General features: G+C 53.5%; 9 protein-coding genes across 9 annotated transcripts; 3 read left to right on the forward strand and 6 right to left on the reverse strand.

The window, feature by feature from the left end:
• Positions 1-1,019: 1,019 nt before the first annotated feature.
• axe1 (carbohydrate esterase family 5) lies at positions 1,020-2,128 on the reverse strand. The gene is made up of 3 exons (XM_006961503.1): positions 1,727-2,128; positions 1,476-1,655; positions 1,020-1,399 (listed from the first exon to the last, which is right to left on the reverse strand). Exons 1-3 carry the CDS (start codon positions 2,090-2,092, stop codon positions 1,037-1,039), a joined length of 909 nt encoding a protein of 302 aa, XP_006961565.1. The 5' UTR covers positions 2,093-2,128; the 3' UTR covers positions 1,020-1,036.
• A 1,702-nt stretch (positions 2,129-3,830) lies between these two features.
• cip1 (carbohydrate-binding module family 1) lies at positions 3,831-5,008 on the reverse strand. Its single transcript, XM_006961504.1, has 2 exons — positions 4,689-5,008; positions 3,831-4,628 (listed from the first exon to the last, which is right to left on the reverse strand). Exons 1-2 carry the CDS (start codon positions 4,961-4,963, stop codon positions 3,953-3,955), a joined length of 951 nt encoding a protein of 316 aa, XP_006961566.1. The 5' UTR covers positions 4,964-5,008; the 3' UTR covers positions 3,831-3,952.
• Positions 5,009-5,558: 550 nt separating this feature from the next.
• cel61a (glycoside hydrolase family 61) lies at positions 5,559-6,909 on the reverse strand. The gene is made up of 2 exons (XM_006961505.1): positions 6,692-6,909; positions 5,559-6,637 (listed from the first exon to the last, which is right to left on the reverse strand). The coding sequence occupies exons 1-2, from the start codon at positions 6,876-6,878 to the stop codon at positions 5,790-5,792; spliced, it is 1,035 nt and encodes a 344-aa protein (XP_006961567.1). The 5' UTR covers positions 6,879-6,909; the 3' UTR covers positions 5,559-5,789.
• A 3,062-nt stretch (positions 6,910-9,971) lies between these two features.
• Positions 9,972-10,818, forward strand: TRIREDRAFT_102504 (uncharacterized protein; the record flags this gene model as incomplete). The annotated part of the gene is made up of 2 exons (XM_006961097.1): positions 9,972-10,089; positions 10,127-10,818. 2 exons carry the CDS (start codon positions 9,972-9,974, stop codon positions 10,816-10,818), a joined length of 810 nt encoding a protein of 269 aa, XP_006961159.1.
• Positions 10,819-12,739: 1,921 nt separating this feature from the next.
• Positions 12,740-14,329, forward strand: TRIREDRAFT_54230 (uncharacterized protein; the record flags this gene model as incomplete). Its single annotated transcript, XM_006961098.1, has 1 exon — positions 12,740-14,329. The coding sequence occupies one exon, from the start codon at positions 12,740-12,742 to the stop codon at positions 14,327-14,329; it is 1,590 nt and encodes a 529-aa protein (XP_006961160.1).
• A 185-nt stretch (positions 14,330-14,514) lies between these two features.
• Positions 14,515-17,706, reverse strand: TRIREDRAFT_73646 (uncharacterized protein; the record flags this gene model as incomplete). Its single annotated transcript, XM_006961506.1, has 3 exons — positions 17,372-17,706; positions 16,427-17,293; positions 14,515-16,373 (listed from the first exon to the last, which is right to left on the reverse strand). Exons 1-3 carry the CDS (start codon positions 17,688-17,690, stop codon positions 14,515-14,517), a joined length of 3,045 nt encoding a protein of 1,014 aa, XP_006961568.1. The 5' UTR covers positions 17,691-17,706.
• Positions 17,707-18,142: 436 nt separating this feature from the next.
• Positions 18,143-18,980, forward strand: TRIREDRAFT_73647 (coatomer complex, zeta subunit). The gene is made up of 3 exons (XM_006961099.1): positions 18,143-18,273; positions 18,383-18,623; positions 18,718-18,980. The coding sequence occupies exons 1-3, from the start codon at positions 18,162-18,164 to the stop codon at positions 18,956-18,958; spliced, it is 594 nt and encodes a 197-aa protein (XP_006961161.1). The 5' UTR covers positions 18,143-18,161; the 3' UTR covers positions 18,959-18,980.
• Positions 18,981-19,171: 191 nt separating this feature from the next.
• On the reverse strand, positions 19,172-20,548 carry TRIREDRAFT_53366 (uncharacterized protein; the record flags this gene model as incomplete). The annotated part of the gene is made up of 1 exon (XM_006961507.1): positions 19,172-20,548. One exon carries the CDS (start codon positions 20,546-20,548, stop codon positions 19,172-19,174), a length of 1,377 nt encoding a protein of 458 aa, XP_006961569.1.
• A 731-nt stretch (positions 20,549-21,279) lies between these two features.
• On the reverse strand, positions 21,280-23,782 carry TRIREDRAFT_54042 (intra-Golgi transport complex, subunit 4; the record flags this gene model as incomplete). Its single annotated transcript, XM_006961508.1, has 2 exons — positions 21,280-22,473; positions 22,556-23,782. The coding sequence occupies 2 exons, from the start codon at positions 23,780-23,782 to the stop codon at positions 21,280-21,282; spliced, it is 2,421 nt and encodes an 806-aa protein (XP_006961570.1).
• Between the last annotated feature and the right edge of the window lie 181 nt (positions 23,783-23,963).

Raw genomic sequence — 23,963 nt, forward strand, 5'->3', positions numbered from 1 at the left:
AGGATCCAGTTGAAGGTGCCATACAGGGGGGGTTCAATGCTGCCAAAGGATCGATTCGGTAGGGCTGCTCCACCTTCAGCCCATAAGCTCGCTACTTGTACTCTCCGAAAACTCCGCTGAAGACAGGGGAGCAAAGAAGTAGGCTTGGACTGTATGTCATGTAGTCCAATACTAGTTGCTTTCTGTCTTCAGAAGTGGTTGAACTGATAGACAGACTTCCCTTGAGTGCTACACAAATGGCGAGTTCCCCAGTGGTTGACTTACGAATATCAGGACAACCCACACATCGTCTCTGAAGACCTCTCGGGCGCTAATGGTACCCAAAAGCACAACTAGTCGTTGTCCAGTTAGGCTCAGGGCAAAGAAGCCTAGATGCGTTGCCAAAGTGTGGGATGATCAGGCATGATTCGCTGACCGAAGAGAGGCTAAACAAGAGCCCGAGATCATCAGGTACCTACATCATCCTGGAGTAATCGTACCCTGATTGCCTAGGTACGCAGTACAACCTTGGGTTACGGCAAATAACCTCCCTTCCTCGGGATGTGGGACAAAGCCTCCGAAAAATACCACCACTCACAAGCTAGTTTTCCCCCCTGAGGCTGGCATACAGCACCTAAACTCTGCACGGAAGAAGCCCAGTGGTGTTGTTTGCAATCTCACAAGCAGTCATCACACCATGGTAAGCTGATTATGAAGCCTGTGCAGGACACACGAATTGAAAACGTCACACTACCATAATCAATGAGTTGGGGCAACTCGGGGCAAGTCAACGCCAGCCAACTTCAGTCAACACAATCGGATGCCTAAAGCATAGGACAACTCACAACGTAATGATGAGGCAGGTCTATGAGTTGCAGAAGGAGCTGACAAAACGAGAAGAGGTACACAAGAGTCCACTGGACTTCCCCAACCTACGATCTCGATTTCTCATCACAAAGTAAACCAAGTGTGCAATTTCATCATAAGTAGATTTCTCCAAGCTAGTCCTAACTGCAGCTGGCTACGAAACGCCTCATAATCTCAGCCTTCATGCTCTTTACAAGCACTGAGAGTACCATTGGCTGATAACCTGGCAAGTCGTGCCGCTCTCACATTGCGTAGGACCGGTCCAGCCCTGGCCTCCGCACTGACCCCAATGAGTCTGAGTTGGGCCAGGAGAGCTTCCAGTTCTTGTGCTGGTTGGCCTGGAGGTGCTGGTCGGGCCGCCGCCCGGGGGTTGAGAACCGCCTGAGGAGAGCTGGCTGTTGATGAAAGCGAGAGCCTGCTGGCCGTACTCCTGGCCGTAACCTTGGTGAACGTTGGGGTCATTTCCGGTGCAGCAGTACGGGTCTGCGGCATCGCAGTAAGACTTGATCTTGGACGCGCTGGGACAGACGAAGCCAGCCGGACGGGCGTCGAACTTTGTGAATTTGTCAGTGTCAGCCGGCCCTCATACGTAAAAGCTGCGCAATGTTGGAACACGGCAAAAAACTTACACCCTGGGTAGTACAGGTTCCGACGTTATAGGGCAGGCCATGAATGTTTCGAGGGTCTCCCATGAAGATTGCTGCTTTAACAGCGGAAACTGCTCCCGCAGTTAGGGGGACAGCAGTGTTGGTAATTCCTTCACCAGGATCGCCTCCTCCGCAGAGGGCATTATCGAAGATTTGAGCACCCTTGAAAATAATATCGTCAGATCTTTCAGCGCTGTGAATACAGAGAAAGAGGGATCTTAGGGGGCACAAACCTGCGAGTATCCGACCAACACCAGCTGAGTGTCCGGGCAAGAGTTGTGAAAGTTGTTGATTGCCGCCGCCGCGGCGTTGGTTCCGTTCACAACTGAGTTAGCATAGCTGATGCCGCCACATGAAGCCTGACCACCGCACGCCGGGTAGACAATTGCCTCGGATGTGGTTCCGGGATGGGCTTGGATGACCAAGTTTACAACGGTAGCGGACGAGCCATATCCCTGACTCACTGTCGTTTCACGGGCGCCGAAGACGTGAATCGCCGGGCATTGTCGCTTCACAACGGTCTCTCCATCTACTGGGCTGCCAGTGGCAAGGAAAGCTTGGCTCAGCAAAAGAGTAAGTGTTTCTTTGACTGAAGGCATTTTGGCTCTTGTAACAGGAGGAATTATTTATGTGGAAAGCAACTGTTAAGAGATGCTGTTCATCTCAGTATCGTTGGGACTTGGAGATCATAGCATTTTATATCAATATGAAGTATATCCGGTGAACACATAAGTGATTACCCCCAGCTGTCATTTACTGGTCTACTCACATGACTCAGATATTTGCCTCCTCATAGTCAACTCATTCTTTGGCAGGACCCCGATGCATTCTAGTCACAGTCATATTCCCTTCCCCCGAACATAAAGCATCTCTTTGAGTTGTGAGAAGTCGAAATAGGCTAAATCAGCTTTCATGGCAGCATTGTCTCCCGATTGGATGTTTGGTCTCAGACTGTTTTTCATATGCAATGGTCCTGATTCTGTATCAGGATGACCCGCCAGTCAATGCGTCACGAGTTAAAACGACAAAAGTAGAATTCAAAGCTTCTCAGCGGAGGCACTGCCTAAAATGTAGCTCAGTAGGTATGTAGGTATGTTATAAGTTCTTGGATTGAGGTACTGTAGCGTACACTCTACATTCACATTACAGTATAATGCCAAGAGTAACTCTACACATATCAAATATCTTGAGAAGTTTTGCACATATCAGCAAGCTGTCTCGAATATTCTAGCCTTTTCTTCTGACACGTTCACCCAATATCATCTACCATGCCATGCTGCCGGCCATGTTATGCACGTCTCACTCAATTAACCGAGGACAGGGTGGCTGAAAGGCAATTTTAACCGCACATTGGTAGCGGATGCTCCTATGGATAAAGTAATAGTTCAGAGGCACTTGCATCCATAGGTATCAATTCTCAGCATGGGTACTCACACGTAGGCTAATTGACACCTCGTCGGTCAGACGCACCCCAGATCTGCAGAGTCCGTCCGACCACCCGATGGTTCCTCGTCAAGATGATGTGGATGATCCGGCACCGAAGCGTGGAAGTTGACCTGTTTTGGTAATGCCCTTGAACCGACCTGCGCTCAGGAATTTTAGGCAATATTCTTGCCGTGTCATTGACAGCAGTTGAGAGAGGGCTGCACCCCACAACAAGCCTTTCACATGCAACATCATGCCGTGTGAGACGTACGCACGCTCGGCGGCTTTTCTTTGGTCTAAGAAGGGTTGAAGTTGAGGCCCAGAAACGTGGTCGTTTGTTGCCCGTTGCGTCCGAAATCTGGGATCGATTCTCATGTGGCGGGAGTGGACTGTAGACCTCCGGCATTTGTCTTTTTGTTCGCTTGGAAGTAGAGGGCTATTCAACGTGATAACCCTTCACGCATAGCGTCTGCTTACTCTCACTGAAGTTGCCATTATCGAGACACTTTCAAGTTCTTGATCACTCAAGCATACCATGGCAATGCTAATCCAGGCATGGCGGTGGATTAATAAGCTCGCAATCATACGTCAATGACTAAAAGATTCTGTGATTGACATGAGTGGGAAAAGTGACAATGAGATGTAGTAGATGTGCCTCTACAACAGAGTCTGGGACACGGGAAATACTACAGCTTACACAGCACCACCGTGATTTTTATCGGAGATTTATCGCAAGAAGACCCGATACATTCCTTATACGACCTCATGATGTAATCTTATTTCAGTCTGAAGCTGAGTAAGTACACAAGACCTTCACGTCCGCAAAACAAAACGGCGGACACGACATTAAACCTATCGACAACAGTCAAAACACGACAAGTCATCTCAGACGATGTTTCTCATGGGTTGTAAAGCGTACACGCCAATGAGCATCACATAGAGTATTCATAGCTGCTGACTTTTATCTACCCAGCCCAGCGCAATGCCACTTCAACTCTCTCCACTTCACTTCACTTCACTCCATGCTCATCCCCTTATAAGCACTGGGAGTAGTATGGGTTCAGGACCTGGCAGGTCGTGCCGCTCGCGCAGACCGTAGGCCCGCTGTAACCAATCCCTCCGCACTGGCCATAGTGTGTCTGAGTCGGACCCGTGGCGGTCGTTGTCCTGGAAGTCGGTGGCGGAATGGTGGTGCTTGGCCTCGAAGTGCTCGTCGGGCCCGAGGTGCTGCTACGCCCAGTCGTCGAGCTTCCAGGACCGCCGGGGCTGCCGGGGCCGCATCCCACGCGGGTCGACGCAATCGAGATGTCGTCGAACCAGACGGTGTTGACGTCTCCGCTGTAGGCCTCCCAGCCAAAGTTGACACCGGTGATCTCCGGAATATAGCTGGCCCTCGTCCAGCCAGCGTCGTTTGGATTGTCGACGCCAGGGCCCACGGTCATGCCCGGGATGAGGCTGCCGTTGAGCCACGTCTCGATGGTTCCGTCAGTGCCCAGGTGGTACTCGAAGCACTGGAACGCGCCGGTAGGCAGAGTGACGGTGGAGGCAATGCCGTTGGGAGACAGGTCCGGAAGAGTGGCATCGTCGGACTCGCGGTTGTAGTCGAGAACTTGGCTTTGGCCACCAATTCGGAGGTGCTTCCCTCCCTGAGCGGTGTCTGGCATGATGATGAATGTGACGTGGTTGCTGCCGAGAGCAGTCTGAAGCCGACTACAGATGCCAAGTCAGTACATGTACGGATAACTTCAAGTCCTTGACGAGGATACTGACATCCAAGCTCTGACATATACATCCCCAGTTGGCACCTGGGTAGTGCCGAAGAAGATGTGTCCACAGTAGCCATTGGGGCCACCAACGACCTTCATGGAGTTGCTGCCGCTGTGGGCTACTGTGGTGTCGAGGCTGACGGTGCCGCCCTGGTTACAGTCTGGTGCCGAAATGGGCCATTTAGTCTGATCCCAGCCCGACTCGAAGTCGTCTGAGATTTGGGCCATAGAGAGCGTTGAGAGAGCCCCAAGGGCCAGCAGAGCAGTCCGGCGAACCATGTTTGCGCAGATAATTTGTTCAGCTAGAGAGTGAAGTTGCTATGAACTCAACTACTGTATTATGAACTAGGCTCGGATCTCTTAGCTAGAATGTCTACAATAGACTCATACGGTCAGGTCTATATATACTGCCAGGTCATTTTGCAGTGCCTGTTGCTCCTGATTTGTGCCGGATTTGCTAAATTGCGTCTTCATCCTTCATCGACGTAGGACTCTACCCGCTTAACCGGCATTTGAGCGTGTGCCCGACAGCTCGAACCGACACGGTTAATTGCTCATTGGACTGTAACGGCTACACGGATATCTGCGTTCCTGAAACATCTTGTTTCTTGCGGCTGAACTTGAGGGAAAAAGGCAAAATATAACCTTGCCTAATATAGCTTGATCTGATAAGCTCAGAACCTACATTCTCTATCCTCATCAATGTTCAAGGGGCAGATCTTCGCTGGAAGCTCGCTTAGTTTATTATGGCAGCCAGGGAGATACTCGACTTTTGGCAGCATGGTATGGCTAGTAGATGACAATGGTGAATCGAATCTCATTGCTATACCTATGGACAACTAGCTATCTAAGCGGAATGAAGGAGTGTGGTGGGACCTGAACCATATTGATGATGACCAGATTATCTTGATAATGTAACAATCTGCTCTTGGCAATATCACTATACCCGTAGACTTCATCTAGTGATATCAGGAGTTACATCGTCAAGATTCAGTACAGTATATGTAAAAGATTATTCCTCCTCGCCCCGAACAACTACCTCAGTTCTAGGAAGCACTAGCCCGCGTGTGTGCCTCGAAGCTCCAAAGACCCGCCGTGATGCCCTCTAGTTAAGGCACTGGGCGTAGTAGGGGTTCAAGGTAGAGCAAGTGGCTGGCGGCGCGCATCGAGTAGGCCCGCTGTAACCGCTGCCACCACACTGGCCGTACAGAGTCTGGGTTGGGCCGCCAGCAGGTGCCGACGTGGTTGCGGGAGGCGTAGAGCTGGGCCTGCTTGAGGCCTGCGTCGTCCTCGCCGTTGTCGTGGTTCTGCTGGTCGGGCCGCTACCGCCTCCAGGAACAGTGGCGCTGGCGGTGGCCGTCGCGGCGGAGCTCCCCTGGGCAACACTCGTTGGCAGGCCTGATACCACGGTAGGTCCAGGGATGATGTAGTTGAGCGGGCTGGTGTAGATGTTGATGAGAACACCAGGGTCCGTCGCGTGATAGAGGTCGGTCCCTAGAACGCCGCTGGGCTGCAGAGAACCCGAGCCTGAGACGGCAATGTTGAAGCACTGGGGGTAGTTCTGAGCGCCGTTTGCCTGCCCGGCGCTGTGTAACGCGATGATCTCGTGGCGGAGCACGTAATTGCCTGGCGCAAGATTGTCGGGGATCTTGACGACCCAGGTGTTGTTGTTGGAGATCAGCACGTCTGAGGCCCAGGTGCCCGGATCCCCGCCGCTGAGGAGACCAACGCCATCGATCTTGAAGAACTCAAGCGTCGTCTTGTCAACGGTCTCGCAGTCACCATTGCAGTTGGCCAGGTAGTCGACAATGGGACCAGGGTGCGGCCATGGAACTGGCACCCACTGGAAGAGAATAGTGTCTCCGGCCTTGACAGACGCGTGCCCCTTGGCATTCGTAGCATTCTTGTGGCAGATGATGTCAGGGTTTTGGTATGCGTCGGGTGAAACGAAGCCTATTGAGTTGGATTAGCATGAGCGTTGTACAGATAGAGATGAGGATCACGTACCGTTGTCAAGGTCGGCAGCCGTCCAGCCCACTACTATGGGGGGGTTTGACTCGTATGGAAACGTTGTAGGATCATAGGCCTGATACCACACCCCGTTGATGACAATGTCATTAATATGTCCATGTCCGACAACGCCAGTAGCCACCGCCAGTGCGGTGACAAGGAGGTTGGAAAGCTTCTGGATCATTTTTTTGTGAAAGAAACAAAGCGAGTCTCAGTAAAGCCTATATCTGCGTATGCCCAAAATTATGCTTCGACAGATGTTCCAGACTCAGATGATCATGCCTGTATTTATGCAGGATGGCTCGCCTTCGGTGCCTCCGCGGCCCATCCAACGGATTTCCCGAACAGGGGCCTCCAGTCACCTCCTCGAGTGCCGAGTGACCCGCCAGTTGACGAAGAAGAAGCATTATACCATGGCGGCTAAATAATTCAACCCGAAAACAGAACGATGGAAGGTCTTGTCCCGACATATATTATCCTTTTTTGCGGAGAAGGTTGCATCGGCTAGAAAAAGTCGACATCCAAATGCTGCCAGCCGCTTTGGTTAGAAGCTTGGCAAATCAATAAAATCAATGGCTCGATACAGTGTTGATACCTGTCAATACCCCCTATTCTGAGAAACGAGGTTGGATGAACTCCAAGAGTGGAAGCGCGTCATTCCATCCACAGAATCCTACGTTGCAGAAAAGGGAAGAAATTCGACATACGAGAAGAAGTCGATGAGACCTTGAGGTCTCCACTGCGCATATCCGTAGATGTCCGAGACCAAATGTCTCGGAGGAGAACAATGTTTACATGTGGCAGACAGCCGAGGGAGAGACAGATGCTACAACGACGTAGAGTACAAGATTATTGCCCTTTGAGTAACCAACTACCGCTCTAAATCTAGATTCGCAATGTCTAAATGATAGGGGGTCTATGGCCATTTGTGCACAGGCACTGATATGAATTCGACATAACTCTTCCTCTCGTGCTCTCAGTAGTGAGATTTGCGTGTTGCAACATCTACGAGTAAAGTTCTGATCTATGATGCTATATCAGTAGTTTGCTGATGGTTTGTATGGAGACATCTCCGATGACTTTGCTCTGTGAGCCATTCGAGCACCTTTCCTTGCTGTTAAGTGTGGTGAAACATTGAGAGATCATCAGGTACGGAGCATAGGAGAATATGAGAAAACAGGATATCGATCGAGAAGAATAATGATAAAAAAGACTAGATATGTGGCGAAAGAGTGATGGATCGCGCCTATTACCGTTGGGACACATGTAAACATGTCGTTGGTTGCACAGCCAACTCATTAGTAAGGCGCCTAGCTACTGGCTTATGTTCCTGCAAGCATGACAAGAACAACAGAGCATAGTTTGGCTCTGGCCAAGGAAAAGAGCAAGTTGGAGTGAGCATCTAGGATGAGTTTTGGAGATATTACAGCGGTCAAGTCTTATGATCAGTTAGGCCACCTTGGTAGTCATAATACACAGTAGATGGAATCTCCAGAAATAATTGAGTAACCCGACAGATCAGGCATAACCCCATAAGTTCGAGGCTCAGTCTGTCCCAGAGAGGAACTCAAACTTTGCCAGAAGTATTATCAACGGCATCACGAGTCCAAGCCGTGTCACCCTACAAGCGAACCATCAAAATCTCATATATCACAGAACCGGGTTCAGCTGCTGCAGCAATCACTCTCTTTTCAGAAGGTCATCGAGATGACTAGATAATGTTGCAATATGGCCACTAGCATCTGGGGAAATGTGCCACACATATTCAACGGCATTCTATTCTTAGTATCTTGTGTATGGATAATGTATTTATCCTATTCGCGCGAGTAACGGTAGCTTGCAAGCGACTGCCGCTTCTACAAACTCCGTGTGGCCATCCACGATCGAGAGAAGCCCTCATTCATCTCGTGCTCTCAGGCCGCGAAAGGCTGGGGAGAGTGCGTGATTTATCACAAGACGTGCGGCAGCCAGTGTCGAAGATACATTTCTCTACTGCCATACAGTAGTTCCGGTGACACATGTCAATACATTCATTCGCTTTTTATACTTTCCTTCCCGCAAGGCTCCGTTGCTCATAATCGGGGTTGTGAACCACGAGGCGAGGCCACATGTCTGAATGAAGCCGATCCTGAGATAGGCCGGCTACATGCCTTCTTTGGAGAGCACTATTACGAGCTGCCTGTTACTGCATGCAAATGAAGGCTAAAAACTGCTATTCAACTACAGAACATATGTGGCTGACCATGAATTCTAATTTAGATAACGGGTACTCCTGCAATGAAGCCTATGCCCTCCAGACCCCTATCCCTTCGAGGACTCCAAATTCGGTCCATTCCACAGATTGTTGATAGCTACTAATGGTCACTTCCACCTGTATCTGTGAACAGTACTGGGCAGCTTGAGATACTTTTACAGAGGCTGCGAAAGCATCATCAGACCGAGTTACCAAATACAATTAGTGACTATCAAGGGGTACACAGGTGTAGCTACCCTTATACACACACACATGCATATCTAGATTATGAGATTCTTAACTGTAAGCCAATGAGCATAATATAACTACCTAAGGTATACATATATATATCTTTGGTGCTCAGCTCAGCAAAGAAAGCGGCAGGAATTTGTCCACATAGCAAAAAGATGACCAACCTCTTTTGCGGAAAATGAGATGTATGGCGTAATGCGAGAACTGCAAAAAGAACAAAGTCTGACGGGTGTGGGATTCGAACCCACGCCTCTTGCGAGATGCGAAATCCTTTCGAAGGATCAAGATATTATCTTGAGTCGCACGTGTTAGACCACTCCACCAACCCGCCTTAGCGGCTTTGTTGGTCAGTCGCCTCAAAAAACGCATTATACGGCTGACCTTGCGTGGTCCTACGCCAAACCAGCTTGTAACAATTCGGCCTGGGAACGCTGCGTACTTCACGACCCTTGCTCCCGCGCTATGAGGGCAGTGTGATTTCCTCCTTGATAAACTGCAGACGTTTGAAACCGAGGTTTCGGGGCTGCTGCGCCAGTTCCTGGGAGTTAATACATGTAAGTCTCTTACACAGAGCAGCCGTCAGTTCAGCCGCTGGCTCCTGTGGGCCGATAGAGAAACGAGCAGCGACTCCTGCCCCTGGCGTCTGGGTAGTTATAGAAATGGTTACTACGAACCTCGACCTGACGAGAACCCCATAGTCTTCATCTGTGCTCAAATCATACCTTGCGAGACTATTGGGCGTCTGAGCCAGATTTGCCTCCGGTCAACGAGTCACCAAGAGATGTGCTTTCAATGGCTGCATATCATGGCCGTCTGAAGATATGCGATGAATTAGTCGAGCACGGCTTCGACGTGTACAAGCAGATCGGCGATCATTGCAAGGACTATAACGCGCTGAGCACTACGGTTTGTGAGAATCACATCGACATGATGACACTCCACATCAGGTCAAGGAGCAGATCCTAACCTCCCGTTGAACGGCATATCCGATCTGTGTGCCGGCATAAACTATAGCGAAAGCAGCATGGAATACAGCAAGACCTTGCTTAAAGCAAAAGCAGACCAAAATCACCCATGCGGTCCGCTCTGTCAGTTCTCGTACGCCTTAGAAAAGGCTGCCCATCAGAGAAAATTGGATATGGCGGAACTGTTGCTCAAAAATGGCGCGAATCCGACTCTCTTGTCTGACTTTAGAGACTCTGGAAGTGCCCTCGCAGCCGCAGCACGTAGATGTCGCAAAGCAGTCTGCGAATCACTGATCGAACACGGCGCGGATGCCAGCCAGCCGTTAACGGGAGGCAAGTATGGCAGTGCCTCTGCAGCAGCTCTTGCTTCAAGGGAGCCTGATTATACCTTGGGACTGACACGATACTTGGTTGAGGATGCCCACGCAGATACGAATGTCCTCTCTACTGATCCGCCTCGCAGAACGTCCTGTCATCAGGAATACCGGAGTCATATGAATGAATACCTAACCGAGGATCACCATGTCGAAAAGGATCTCTTGATGGAGATTGGCCTCGAAATGTACGCCATTTGTCAAACACTCGAAACAGGATCTCTGTCTACAGCAGACACTTGCAGGTATACTGAGTCACTTCACTCTCATCCGGATTACTCCGAAAGTGAGAGCGAGTAGCTCTAGGTCTAATTACATAGAGAGAAATAGACTTACTAGAATTGATATATACGCATATCTGTAGATGTTGAAGGGTTATGATTCCAAGAGGTAAAAGGTCGGGCAACTCTGTCAATTCAAAAAGACCTTGGCTCATACTATTCTACCGGATGTCTTAACGGATAGATTAGTGTAGTTGGAGTCCCATGTCGAGGCGATGTCGCTCACCTTGTACAGATACACTAGAGATGAAACGTTGGTGGCCTCCTCTCTTCATCGTACAGTCCTTAGACTGACAATTCATGAAATCATGTATATAACAGTCCCCAACCATTTGATACCATCCCGTCTTGCCATTTGATCGAACAGCTGACCTCACCACGCAAGGAAACCGACAATCTCTGAAGACCACGATGCTGCCCCCTGCTTCTGAATCGCCAGGCACAAGTCCGATATACCCCAACGACGATACCATAAGCCTCTGAGGAGCTATTTGGAGGGGCCGCACATGACATCACGCGTCTCTGAGCCTGCCTCCACAGCAGCCTATTCCACATCGTAAAGCAAGACTTCATTTCCTCCACCGATGCTTGTGTAAGGGGCTCTGGGGGCATGCCTCGAGTAAATCTCTCAGAAACTAGATCTTACCAAGGCACATCAGCCTGAACCATCTCCCTTTTCAAGGGACCCATTCGACGGAAACCATGGTCGCTGGGCCATATGGGCTACGTCTATGCAGAGAGTCCTGCAAAACTCCGCCCACCTAATCTTGGGTGAATGAGTGAGAGCAAGCTGCATCCCCTCAAAGACTGTAGGCCACATTCTTTCATCGCTTGAACCATCTGAAACGGTCGTCTCGCCCCATGACCTTTACGTGGTCCAAGATGACTACATACTTCCTGCTCTAGTAACCTGCTACTGGTCTCATCAAGGGTGACTGAGGCTTCTGTTCCAAGAGTAGATCATACAGCCCAAAGAGAATTCACTTGAGTAGCTCCGGCCTCGTTGGGCTCAGTTAGAATTGCCCAGTCCAGCACTAATGATTGAAGGCCGTCATTTCGGAACTCTCCAGCTGTAGACAATAGATTAAGAGAGCCAGCATCGGCCCACAGCGGTATGCTCCAGCCAGCTCGGCGATAGTAGCGAAGGGCAGTCTCAAGACCTCATCCGATGGACCGCCGGCGACCTTTAATGTGAAATGCCCATCTAGGGGCGGACCGTCCCCGGACATACGAGGAGGCGGCGTATTGAGGCTTGTCGTCGTCGAGAGACGCAACGCTGATGCGCAGCGGATGTCGGCAATCCATTCTTCAGGGAAGATAATGAGGACACGGATGTCTCCGTCTTCAAGGGGTAGCGATGAATCTATATTGTGAGGATTTGTTAGAGATCATTTACTGAGTATACAGTTTGTTCTGGAGTCTCTTGCTAAACTCCTCCGCCTAATGTGTGACAGTGCGTACATATGTCTAGACACCCACAACTAACAGATGAAGACTGGAATCAGCAACACCACCTGATACCCCAACTCGTCGTCTCCTACATTAAGAAAGTAAACAAATCAGCATCTTTCTAAGCTACAATCCCTAAGCCGCAATTGGATAGCTGCCGCATCCATTGCCATTCCCATCGATAGCGTGGGCGGCCTACAAACCGACCGCAAGCGACTCAGCTCCCCCTTGTCCAACCAGACGAAGGCACAATCAACGCCACCACCACAACGACAAGCCAGTATATCACATTTCGACTGCTTCGTCTAATGCTACCCCGCGCCATATACCCTCGCAACAAATTTTCTATAAATCGAACCAAGATGTAATGAAAGAACGAGAATCAGGTTATCCCCCTCTCACACTACTTCTCAAGCCTCATCAGGCCCTCTCATCTCAGAGACAACCTCAGAACCATATCCCTCAACACAATTTCAACAACCTATCTCAAAATGTCCCCCCCAAGCCGCGACACCAGCCCTGAAACCCACGAAACCGACGCCCTCACCTCCTCCTCCCCAACCCCCAACCTCATCCCCCCTAAACCCTCCACCACCATCAACAGACTCTCAAGCCTCATCCCCCTCCATCGAGACCGCTACTACGGCGCCCTCACCTTCAACACCGCATCCTTCATCCTCCCCGCCCTCTACTCCACCCTCTCCAAGCTCTGGGTCTCCCGCATCGACTCCTCCATGGTCGTGACAACAGACTCCTTCACCTACATAAACACCTTCTCCGAGGCCCTCAACGAAGGCCTCCCCCGCGCCGCATGGCTCATCATCGGTGACAAGGCCTCCCGCTCCCTCCCACAGCGCCTCCAGCTCACGCATACCCTCATCGCCTTTCAAGCCATCGTCGGACTCCTCCTCAGCATCGTCTTCCTCGCCGCGGCGCCGAGATTCGCAGAAAGCTTCGTCCCGCAGGAGGTAAGGGAGGCGAGCCTGACATATGTCCGCATCACGTCCTTTACCGTCTTGAGCGGCGCCGTGGAAACGGCCGTGGCCTCGGCGACGAGGGCGCTGGACAAGCCCGATGTCCCGCTGGTCATCAGCTCCGTCAAGTTCGCCGTCAACATCATTCTCGACCTGCTCATCATCTCCAACTTCCACGTCGGCTCGTTCCAACCAACAGTCAACACCCAAGGCATCATCCAGCTCGTCTGCAACTTAACCGCCGCCTTCATCGGATTAGCCTACTTTCTCTACTCCGCGAGCCTCTCAACCTGGCGGAAACAGCGTCATGTCCCTCTCAACGGCCTCACCACATCAAGTCACAACAAGAATCACTCTCTCTCTCCAAGCCTCCGAGCACTCCGCGTTCTGCTCCCCCCGGGCCTCATCTTCTTCGCCGAATCCGCCATCCGAAACGCCCTTTACCTCTGGCTCGTCACCACCGTCGTCGCCCTGGGCTCCGTCTACGCAACCGCCTGGGGCGTCTTCAACACCATCCGCTGGGGCCTCGTCATGGTCCCCGTCCAGGCCCTCGAGGCGACGGCCCTCCAGTTCATCGGCCACAAATGGGGCCAATGGCGACAACTCATCGGGCCCAGCAACCGCAGGCCAAAAGCAAGCTGGAACGAGCTCTTCAGTCTCGTTAGCCCCGCCATACGATCTCTCCTCATCGCTCTCCTCGTCGAGGTCCCCATTGCCATCTTTCTCTCCGTCTTCGGCGCCCGGCCGTTTGCGCTGTACATCAGCGGTTCGAGCGAGGTCGCGGACGTTACCGCGCACATGTGGCGGACCATTGACTGGTGCTACATCTTCTACGCAATGTCGACGCAGCTCGCCACCATACTGCAGGCCACCAGGCCCAAGTGGTATCTGTACCAGAGTCTGGCGAGCAACATGCTCTATGTCCTGCCGTGGGCGATAGTGTGTCAGGTTGCGCATCTAGACCAGGAAAATGCATGGACATATCATAGCTTCATCTTTGGAGGCAGCCTGGTGTTTAGTTTCGTTGATGTTCTGATCGTCGTTGGCGTCTGGATGTGGACGTTGCGGACAGGGAGGGCGAGGCTCGAGGTAATTCAAAGTTCGTAATTAATTGATATAGTTAATGAAGAGATAAATCGTGCCCTCTAGCGAATGGCGATATCTCATTGATCACTGAAAACTAGGTTGAACCTGAAAGAATTTATCATTCGACATTTGGAATGAGCCAAGACCCTGGCTGCCATTCGATGAGAAACACAACAGCTTTATATAAAGACAAAGGCAAATAAACTTTAAACGACAGCCGTAACTCTCCTCACGCTCTTCCTCGCTCCCTCGCCAGACACCATGATTGCATTCTCCGCCTCCAATGTCCTCATAATCTCGTTAAACTCAGCCTGCTCAACAGGCACCGCCGACGCCTCCGCCAATCTCCTAGACACATCGCTCCACCGAACCGCGTTGCCGCCCGCCGTCATCTCATCCAGGAGTCGCAGCGCCGCATCCTTGAGCTCACTGCGACGCCTTCGCTCAGCAGCGCTGGTTCCGTCCGTGAGCAAGCTCATGTCAATTCTGCCTTCGGAGTCGGTGGCAGCAGTCTTGAGAGCAGACTGGATGAGGCGGTACGCTTCCTGGACGTCATCTCTGGTGACGGTCTCGGAGAGGCGCATCTTGGCGTGGGCCTCGGAGAGACGGATCATGCTTTCGAGCTGTCGAGTGGTGGCCGTGATGCGTTTCTCGGCAGCACGGACATCTTGTCCTAGGGCTCGCATGGCAACGTAGCATTCAACGAGCTCCTTAGCTGCCTCCTCGGAGATGACGGGCTGAATGTTGGAGCGCGCATATGAGATGTACAGGGTCAGGAACTCGATGGGGAGGATGTCGTTGCTGGTGGGTGCCGACTGGGGCTTGTCCTCCAAGTACATGGAGAGAAGATGTTTCGCCAGCCGACGGTCCGTCTTATCGTCGACGCGGTCGAGGATGAGGTAGATGAGATCGAAACGAGAGAGCAAGGTGGGGGGGAGGTCGATGTTTTGCGGGACGGACAGCTCCGGGTTGTAGCGACTGCCGATGGGGTTGGCAGACGCGAGGATGCTCGTTCGTGCGTTGAGAGTCGTGATGATGCCGGCTTTGGCAATGGACACAGTCTGCTGCTCCATCACCTCGTGGAGGACAGATCGCGTGGATTCGTTCATCTTGTCAAACTCGTCGATGCAGCAGACACCTCCGTCAGAGAGGACCAGAGCGCCAGATTCGAGAACCAGCTGTCTAGTCTCGGGGTCGCGAGTGACATACGCCGTCAGACCGACGGCTGAGGAACCCTTGCCACTGGTGTAGACACCGCGCGGTGCAATCTTGTGGATATACGACAGCATCTGCGATTTGGACGTGGATGGGTCACCGCAGAGAAGAATGTTGATGTCGCCTCTGTACTTGGGGCTACCACCCTTTGTAAAGGTCTTGTTGGTTCCGCCAAACAGCTGCAAGAGGATGCCCTTCTTCACATCGTCCATTTCGTAGATCGAAGGAGCCAAGGATCTGGAAAGGAGTTCGTATATGTCAGGGCGACGGGACGTCTCTCGAATCTTGAGTTCATCCTCGGCCGTGATGCGACGAGTCTCTTCCATCTCATTGTTGTTAGTTTCCGCTTCTTCTTCACCCTCCACACCAAGGGTAGTCGGGTCGGCTCCAAGGCGCTTCTTGTCGACTTTCTGCACATGCAGGACATCCACATAAGTCTTGTAGATGCTCTTGATGGCCCTTTGGCGCGGGTTCACTCGTACGGGACTGACTCGGAAGATACCAGTCAGTTGTACACGGTCACCGGCCTTGCAAAAGTCGACAAGCTCATTGTAGACGCAGACGGAGACGGAATGGGGCGTCTGGCCAGCGGGGATGCTATCAGGAGTCTCCTGAAGCTTGATGACTTGTTTGTCTTCAAACGAGCACCTGTTGTGGACGATCTGCATCGAGTTTTTGGAAGCGCACAAGGGGCGAGGGCACTCGGTAGGCTCCCGAATCTTGCCTCTGTCCAAGCCAACGTTGACGGAGTGGTTGCAGACGTTGCAGCGGAAGAAGGCATCCTTCATGTCGGGAATCACGGGCGTTGTGCGGATAACGAGGCCCTTGATGGACACAAGGCGGTCCATGTCTGATACAGGTTAGCCATCTCTTCTAGCAGTGCGAATTATCGATTCAACTCACCAGAAGGATTCAGGTCTCTCAGGTTAGTGATCTTGTCGAGACCAAAGGGACGCACGACGTAGAGAGAGGATGCGACTTGGTCCTCCAGCGTAGGTTCTTCGTCTCGCGGACGGGGCGTAGGCGTAATACCCTCGTCAGGCCTGTCGGAGCTGGGGAACACAGGCTCAGAGCCCTGGGTGCTTCGCTGAGAGGCTTGCTGGCCGGCACTGCTCTGTGAGGGGCGGTTCCTCATCGTTTCGGCTTGGGCTAGGTCGAGCATCAGATCATGGACAGACTGGTCCATGACCGGGACTACTTCTTGGGGGTACGCTTGGATCTGGTGCCACAGCTTCCGCGTTGGCGGGTAGAGGTTCAGATCTGAGATGTCGAGATAGAGCCTCGTCGTGCCGAGTAGCAGCATGTTCTGCAGGGCTTCCCAGTATGGCTTGGATTCGGCATCCGGGGAAGCATTGACCTCTGCGTCCGTAAGGCCATCCCTGTACATGCGGTATTTGAGGGTAAAGTGTCGCAGGAAGTCCTTGAATGTGGAAAAGGTATCGTCAATGGACACAGTAGTACCCCAGATGAGAGTCTGGCCAGCACCACCCAGCACATCGGCCTCGGAGGTATTAGGATCTCGGTTCGCAAAAGACGCGGCATCGGAACCGGGAGCCTGGCCCTCCCTCAGGACGCGACCGGCTTCGTCTAGGATAACATGGCGGGGGGCACGAGGCGTTCTGACGGTATCCGAGTTGATGTCTCCACGTCTGTAGGGCGTGCCACGGCTGGATCCAACAAAGAGACCACTGCTCTCGCTGCGCAGATCCGAGTGCAGTCTCGGGGTTCGACCAGGACTAGAGCTAGGTTCGTATCGGATAGGAGATGATTCTGCAAAGCCTCAGCCGTCAGCAAAGCCCCAGTACCTAGGTCAAACAGCAAGCTCCACAAGTTCCAAGACGCCTTTACCTCCAGCAAGGCCACCGCCACTGGCTCTGGGAGTCCGCTGGCCATCACCATTGGTGGACTGCGTATCCGTCATCTGCCTCAGCGGCGAGCTCGGCGCAGGCCCATTGGTAGGCTGCGTGCTCTGGCTGTTGGACATCTGCCGCAGCGGCGACGAAACGTCCCCCATGACCTCATCTATGCCCTGCGTGGGCGCCGGCGACGACTGGTAGAAGATTGGGCTCGAGACCAGCCGCGCAGGAGTGCCCGCCTCGGAGTTGCGCGTGGACCGGCGAGGCGTCGCGGACTGCGAGTCCCGCTGTCTTCGGTTCGGCGTCGACATCTTGGAAGTCGGTTACAGTTGAAGCTGCAGAATGAGGCCGGCGACGATCCAGAACCACGCCGGAGATGATGACAGGGCTGGGGTTGGGCAACAAAAAAAGCGACCAGGTTGAAGAGTGGACGGCAAAAACGAGGGGCATTACCTTGTGCATGCAAAGGCTCCCAAAGCGGTGGAGACGCGTTTTCCTGCCAATTTCCTCCCTCGAGACGCGTAAAGTGCTTTTTCCGGACGCGAAATGCCCAATAGAGCTTAAACAAGGTACAGCAAGGTACAGCAAGGTACAGCACGCGTTAAGCGCCGGAAGACGGCAAAACAATCCACCGTTGCTGGCGATTTGGCGGGGCTCGCCGTTTTGGGGGACACCTTTTCGGAGCTTGCCTGATAGTACAGGTATCGCTATCACCAACCATCAGTCCGGCCTCATCTCCTCCAGCTTTCGCATTCAGTCCCTCCGCCCCCGAACCGCCCGCCATGTCCCCTGGAATGACCCTCTTCGCCGTCCAGGCAATCCTCATCCTCGGCACCGAAGATGGCGCACGGATATTCGCAAAATACTTTTCTCCGCCGCACGCCGCTCCCACTGGTACGCAGCATATCACCTAGCAAGGAGCTTGAGGGGGGGAGGGTTGCAACAATTAATATGCGCCCCCTGAAGTTTTGAAGCCATTGCTAATCGCGAGCTTGTTGCTTAGGCGGCGCAAGCATCCCAACACACCCGTACACCGATCTGAAGGCGCAAAAGGCTTTCGAAAAGGGCCTCATCGACAAGACGGCCAAGCAGACGGGCGACATCATCCTCTACGACAACCGCATCGTGCTGTACAAGATGGAGTCGGACGTCATGCTGTACGTCGTTGGCGCTGCCGACGAGAACGAGATCCTGCTGTATAACACCGTGCTGGCTCTGCGTGACTCTCTGCATCTCCTGTTCAAGTCAGTCCTCCCCCCTCTTCCTCGGCCACTCCGTCATGGCAGTGGTTGCTCGGGGCCGGAGAACCTCCTTTTCGCTAATCACATCCCAATGAAGGCAATCCGTGGACAAGAGAACCATTATCGAAAACTACGACCTTGTCTCACTCGCAATTGACGAGATTGTCGATGACGGCATCATCCTGGAGACGGACCCGACCATCATCGTCCAGCGCGTCAGCCGCGCGCCCACCCAGGACCTCCCCGTGGGTCGCATCGACTTTAGCGAACAGGGCGTCAACAATCTGGCGCAGCTGGGCAAGTCGAAGCTGTCAGACTGGCTGCGCCAGGGGCTGTAGTGTCGAAAGGACCTGGGTTGCTTGTTTGGAGTTGCATGTTTAAAGCGGTCTGTTGCACTAAAAGACTACCCTTGTAGTTGATATTTCCTACATTTTTCATTCTTCCGTCTATTGCTTGCAACGAAATCTCGGTTTATATATACAGGGCAGGGGTATAACGAATCTATGCATCTTTCCTCCTTTTTTTTTCTATGTCTATCCAGAACTGCTCCCTCATGACCGGATCTCCGATGCCGCCTTGCGAAGGCGATTCATCACGGCAGCGGCGATGTCCAGCTCGCCGTCTATGCCATCGACAAAGATTGTGTCTATGTTCCGGCGATCCAGCTCCCGCAGCGCCGAAAACAGCCCTTGCGCTATCCTCTTCGTGTCGTGTCCTAGGTCAATGTCGAATAGCTCACCGATGACATCGCCCTGTTTGTTCTTGAGATGTCCTTTAAACACCTGATATGCGGGATTCAGGTACTCGTCATCATGAGCATCCTGATCAACGGGAGCAGGCTGTAAATTATCGCACTCAAGACCCGCTCCCGACTTCCACCGCTGCGTACGAATCACGCCTATCCTCGTCGACGAGTGACCGTTGGTCTTCCCCGTGTTTCCGTTCTCCGTAGCGCCGGCAACCTCGACATCCGACGGCAGCACCCCTCCGGAGCCATCCGCGTACGTAGACTCGTAGAGCACCACCCTCGCCTTGGGGCTGTAATGCTTGTACTTCATCCCAGGAGCCCTCGGCGCCGCCTTGCCCAGCTCGCTGTGGTCCTTGTACGCCTTGGCCACGTTTTCCCAGCCGGGACAGCTCCGGAGCTCCTCCATGCTGATGCCTCCCGGTCGCAGCACCACCGGCGGGTCGCAGAGGCCATCCACGACGGTGCTTTCGACGCCGACCTGGCAGGGACCCCCGTCGAGGATGAACTCGATCCGTCCATCCAGGTCGTCCTTGACGTGCTGCGCCGCCGTGGGAGACGGTTTGGTCGAAGCATTCGCCGAAGGAGCCGCAAGAGGCACGCCAGCCAGCTTAATCAGGCTCAAAGCCAGCGGCGACGACGGCATCCTCGCGCCAAACGTCTCCAGCCCCGCCGTCACCTCCGGCGCCAACCTTGACGGCTGCGGATTCGGCAGCAGGATCGTCAGCGGGCCCGGCCAGAAGCGCTCTATCAGCGCCCTGTACCTGCTCGGGATGGCATCCGGGTCGTCCTTGTTCTTGCCCAGCAGCTCGCGCAGCATGCGCAGGTCCGAAACGTGCACAATGAGCGGGTTGTCCGACGGCCTCCCCTTGGCGGCGTAGATGCCCTTGACGGCGGCGCTGCGAGTGGCGTCCGCGCCGAGCCCGTAGACGGTTTCCGTGGGGAAGGCGACGGGCGTGTTGCTGGTTCGGAGGTAGGCTGCTGCGGACTCGAGGGCGGCGATGGCGTCTTTGGAGGAGGGGAGGATGCGCCATTCTTCCAGCTTGGAGGGCGGCGGTGATGATGATGATGATAAAGAGGTTGTGGATGGTGATGGTGATGACGGTGGTGAAGGGAGGGAGGCTTCGAATTTGCCGAGGGGAGAGTCCTTGCTCGGAGAGACCTTGATGATCCTTGTTTCCATGGCGGCGAGGCTTCGAGACACTGGAACTGATGCTGATGGTGAACAAGTTGAAGCTGCAAGTGCTCGAAGCAAGCCTCGATGGAGTTGACGCAGAGGAATGATGACGGCTGGTGGCGGGGTAATAGGGTCCTCTCTTATTTTATTCTATTTTCTTCTTCTCGTTTTCCTTTAGCTGTAATAGTTTTGACTGTAAAGTTGGTAGCCGAGATGAGGCTGGTTGTGTCAAAAGTTGTCAGTCGTTTTGTGAAGTGATGATATGCGCGGTTGAGATGAGTCTTTGAGACGTGCTGATGCTGATGTGCCGGTCTCGCTGCATGAAAAAAATATTTTGGCGGGCGGAAAATCTAATCCAGGCGCCTCAACTATAACGTCACAAGTGAAGCCGACGCCACTCCGAGGCCGAGCCACTTCCGTATAAGTACACTGTAGAAGACATCAACCCAACAACTCAAAGCGTCCTCTTATGATCCATTCTAGAGCTCGCCTTTGTGATGTAAATCTCTCTATTTCAGAGCGGTTGTAAACAATGTCTACGCTTTTGTCTTGCCAAAACGCACAAACAATTAATCTTTGCATGCCCATATCAACAAACCACCAGAGCTTCCTCAACTTCCCACCTGGTCAGCTCGGGCAACAGGCAGCAAACTAAATAACAACAAGGCTTTGATGACGACCTCAAAACCCACCATGCAAATGCTGTGCCGTATCGGTTCGCCATATTCTCTTGATCATCACCCTCTGACCAGACTCCGCGCTCTTCGCTTCTCGTCCTCTGTCAACACCCAGTCAATCCCATCCTCTCCGTTCTGGGCGCAAATCTCCTCCCACTCGTCATCCTCCATATTCGCAACCATGAGCAGCTGCGTGACCCTGCTAAACACCTCCTTGACGCTATAGTTGCCCCGAGACACCACGTCCACAATGGCTGTGAAATCTCTCTCCATGCGAATCGCGCCATATGCGCTCGTTCGTCCACCGTAGCCTAGGATCCTCTTCTCCAAGATCCGGGACAGGTAACGCGCAGTCATGTCCATGAGGCTGCTGAATGTGCCCGGCGTCATGATCCGGCCAATAGCCTTCATGAGCTGATCCCAGCCGTGTTCAAAGCGCCGCGCCACCTGATCGAGCAGCTCTCCTTCACCCGCATCGTTCTCCTGTGCGATTTCTGCAATCTCTTCTTCAGTGAGTGTGTAGTCTGCGTCGCGGAATGTGTCGCTAAGCACCGGCCGCAGGCGTAGTTTGACGACCTGGTTGAACAAGACCTGGATCGCTTCGTTGAGCAGTTCCGTCGTCTTGCCCAGGAAGGCCGTCTCCAGCGACCGTAAGGCGCCCATGACTGCCACCGCATCGCGATCAAACGGAAACGACTGTTTCAGCTGGGCCTCGATCTCTTCTTTCTGCTGCGTCGGTCCATCTGGCGAGCCAATGCGGCCATGGATGATTCTGGCCAAGTATTCATTGGCCATGTCCAGGCTGTTGATGAGAACAATGAACTGTATAATCTTGTCCTCTGGCGGGAATCCCCCTTGTATAGCTGCCTTGGGGTAAGACTCGTCGCGCATCTTGCGCTGTATCATGCCCACAAAGTCACCGGTGAGGACCCGACTAACCGATGGAACGACTGAAGCGACAACGTCCCTCTGCGAGGTGGACAAGCACCTCTGAAGAACGGCGTTGACAATGTACATGACATCGTCGACTGCAAGTATGATGTAGGGGGTATTGCCCTCAATGGGCTTGTTCAGGCTCAAGGAAAGGCCACTAGGGTACTCATCCAACTGGAACGCCTTTTCGACGGACCGACGGAAGAAAAAGGTCGACATGACGTTGTATGGCGATATGAGTTTGGAGGACACTTTGCCATATAACTTTGACTTGACCAACAGGTCTGCTAGCCTCAAGGGCGCATCCTGAACTTCTGGGTCCTGTGAAAAAAGAAAAATACATCGTTAGGGAGGAAATTCTTGGAAAAGAAAAGCAATTTCAGGATGAAGCAGCTGCACTTACCATGGACTTGACTGAGATAAATCGAGTGTAGAATGACCACTGCGCGAGCATGACAGAAATCTCATGCAGCAGCCCGTCAACCTCCTTCATGTTGACACCCTCATCTTCACTGTTTCTTGGATTGTTGCCCGCGCCCGCCGCGGGTGAGTTCATCCTAGGGATACCTCCCCTGGGAGGCTGTGGGAGAAAGCTCTGGACCAGGAACGAGAAAGGATAGCTCTTCACATCTGTCAGCTTCTTATCAACTCCTCGCTCGTCGCTCCACGTGTCGAGAATGATGCCGCCCTGGACGTCCGCCTCCATCTGGATGCGCTCGATAACGCGGACCATCTTGCCGGCGCCGTAGTGCCGCTCAACCAGCCCGCCATGGCCCTCGACAATCTGAGCAATGTGCTGGAAGAGCCTCGTGAGCGAATTGGCGTAGATGATGCCCTCCTTGCGGTTCTGGCCCGCCATGCCGTCCTTGAGCGTGGCCCTCGCCGTGCCCGCCACGCCCTGGCACACGTATTTGCCGTACACGTCCAATCCCACGTCCGCCCGTCCAATGAGGGGAAACAGCTTGAAGAAGCGCGTCACCTTTGCTCCGTCGCCCTCGGCAGCCGCCTTGTCAAACTCGCGCAGGAACAGCCCGCACAGGCTCTCCCTCGCATTCTCCAGCGTGATCCACGGCGCATCGGGCACCTCGACGCTGGGCACAATGTCGGCCGCAAAGGCGCCCCGGGCAATGGCCTCGGGGATCTTGCTCGCCCGCGCCAGGTAGCCCGCCGCCGCCTCCCAGTCCTGCGGCGCGCCCATGGAGCCCACGACGCCGTTGACGCACGCCTTGAGCTCCGCCACCTGCTCCACGACGCCCAGCGTGGCCTCGACCCGGCTCTTCTCCAGGTCCAGCTCCTTGACCCTGTTGCTGAGCCGCCCGGCCGTGTCCGCCGCCGTCATGAGCATGTCCCTGCTGATGCCGCGCACCGCAATCACCTGCGCGCCCAGGCCCGCCCGCAGCAGGTCCAGCCTGCCCAGGTCCCGCGAGAGGTCGTTCTGCGACTCAACAAGCGCGTCGAGCCTCGCCGTGATCGCCGACTCGCGCTCGTGCAGGGCGGCGAGCGTTGCGCGCAGCTCAGCCTCGTTTGTGGCATTTTGGAGTGTCGGTGATGATGATGATGCTGCTGCTGCTGATGTTACGGCTCGACTGCTGCTGCTGCTGCCGCGGAGCACGCCGTTGGGGGCTGACATTGGCGCTGAGCACGAGTATCAAGGAGGCGCATAGCTGCCCCTGGCAACGTCGTCGAGGCGAAAATGCGTGTGAGGTCGAGAGTTGTGTGGTGGAGGTTGCAGCTGGCTGGTGTTGTCTGGAGACAGATAAGCCGAGCAGTACGTTAGTAGGTATGTAGTGCCTACATGTATGGAGCTGTTC

The sequence above is a fragment of the Trichoderma reesei genome (genome assembly GCF_000167675.1).
Source record: "Trichoderma reesei QM6a unplaced genomic scaffold TRIREscaffold_1, whole genome shotgun sequence".
In the NCBI taxonomy this organism is placed as follows: domain Eukaryota; kingdom Fungi; phylum Ascomycota; class Sordariomycetes; order Hypocreales; family Hypocreaceae; genus Trichoderma; species Trichoderma reesei.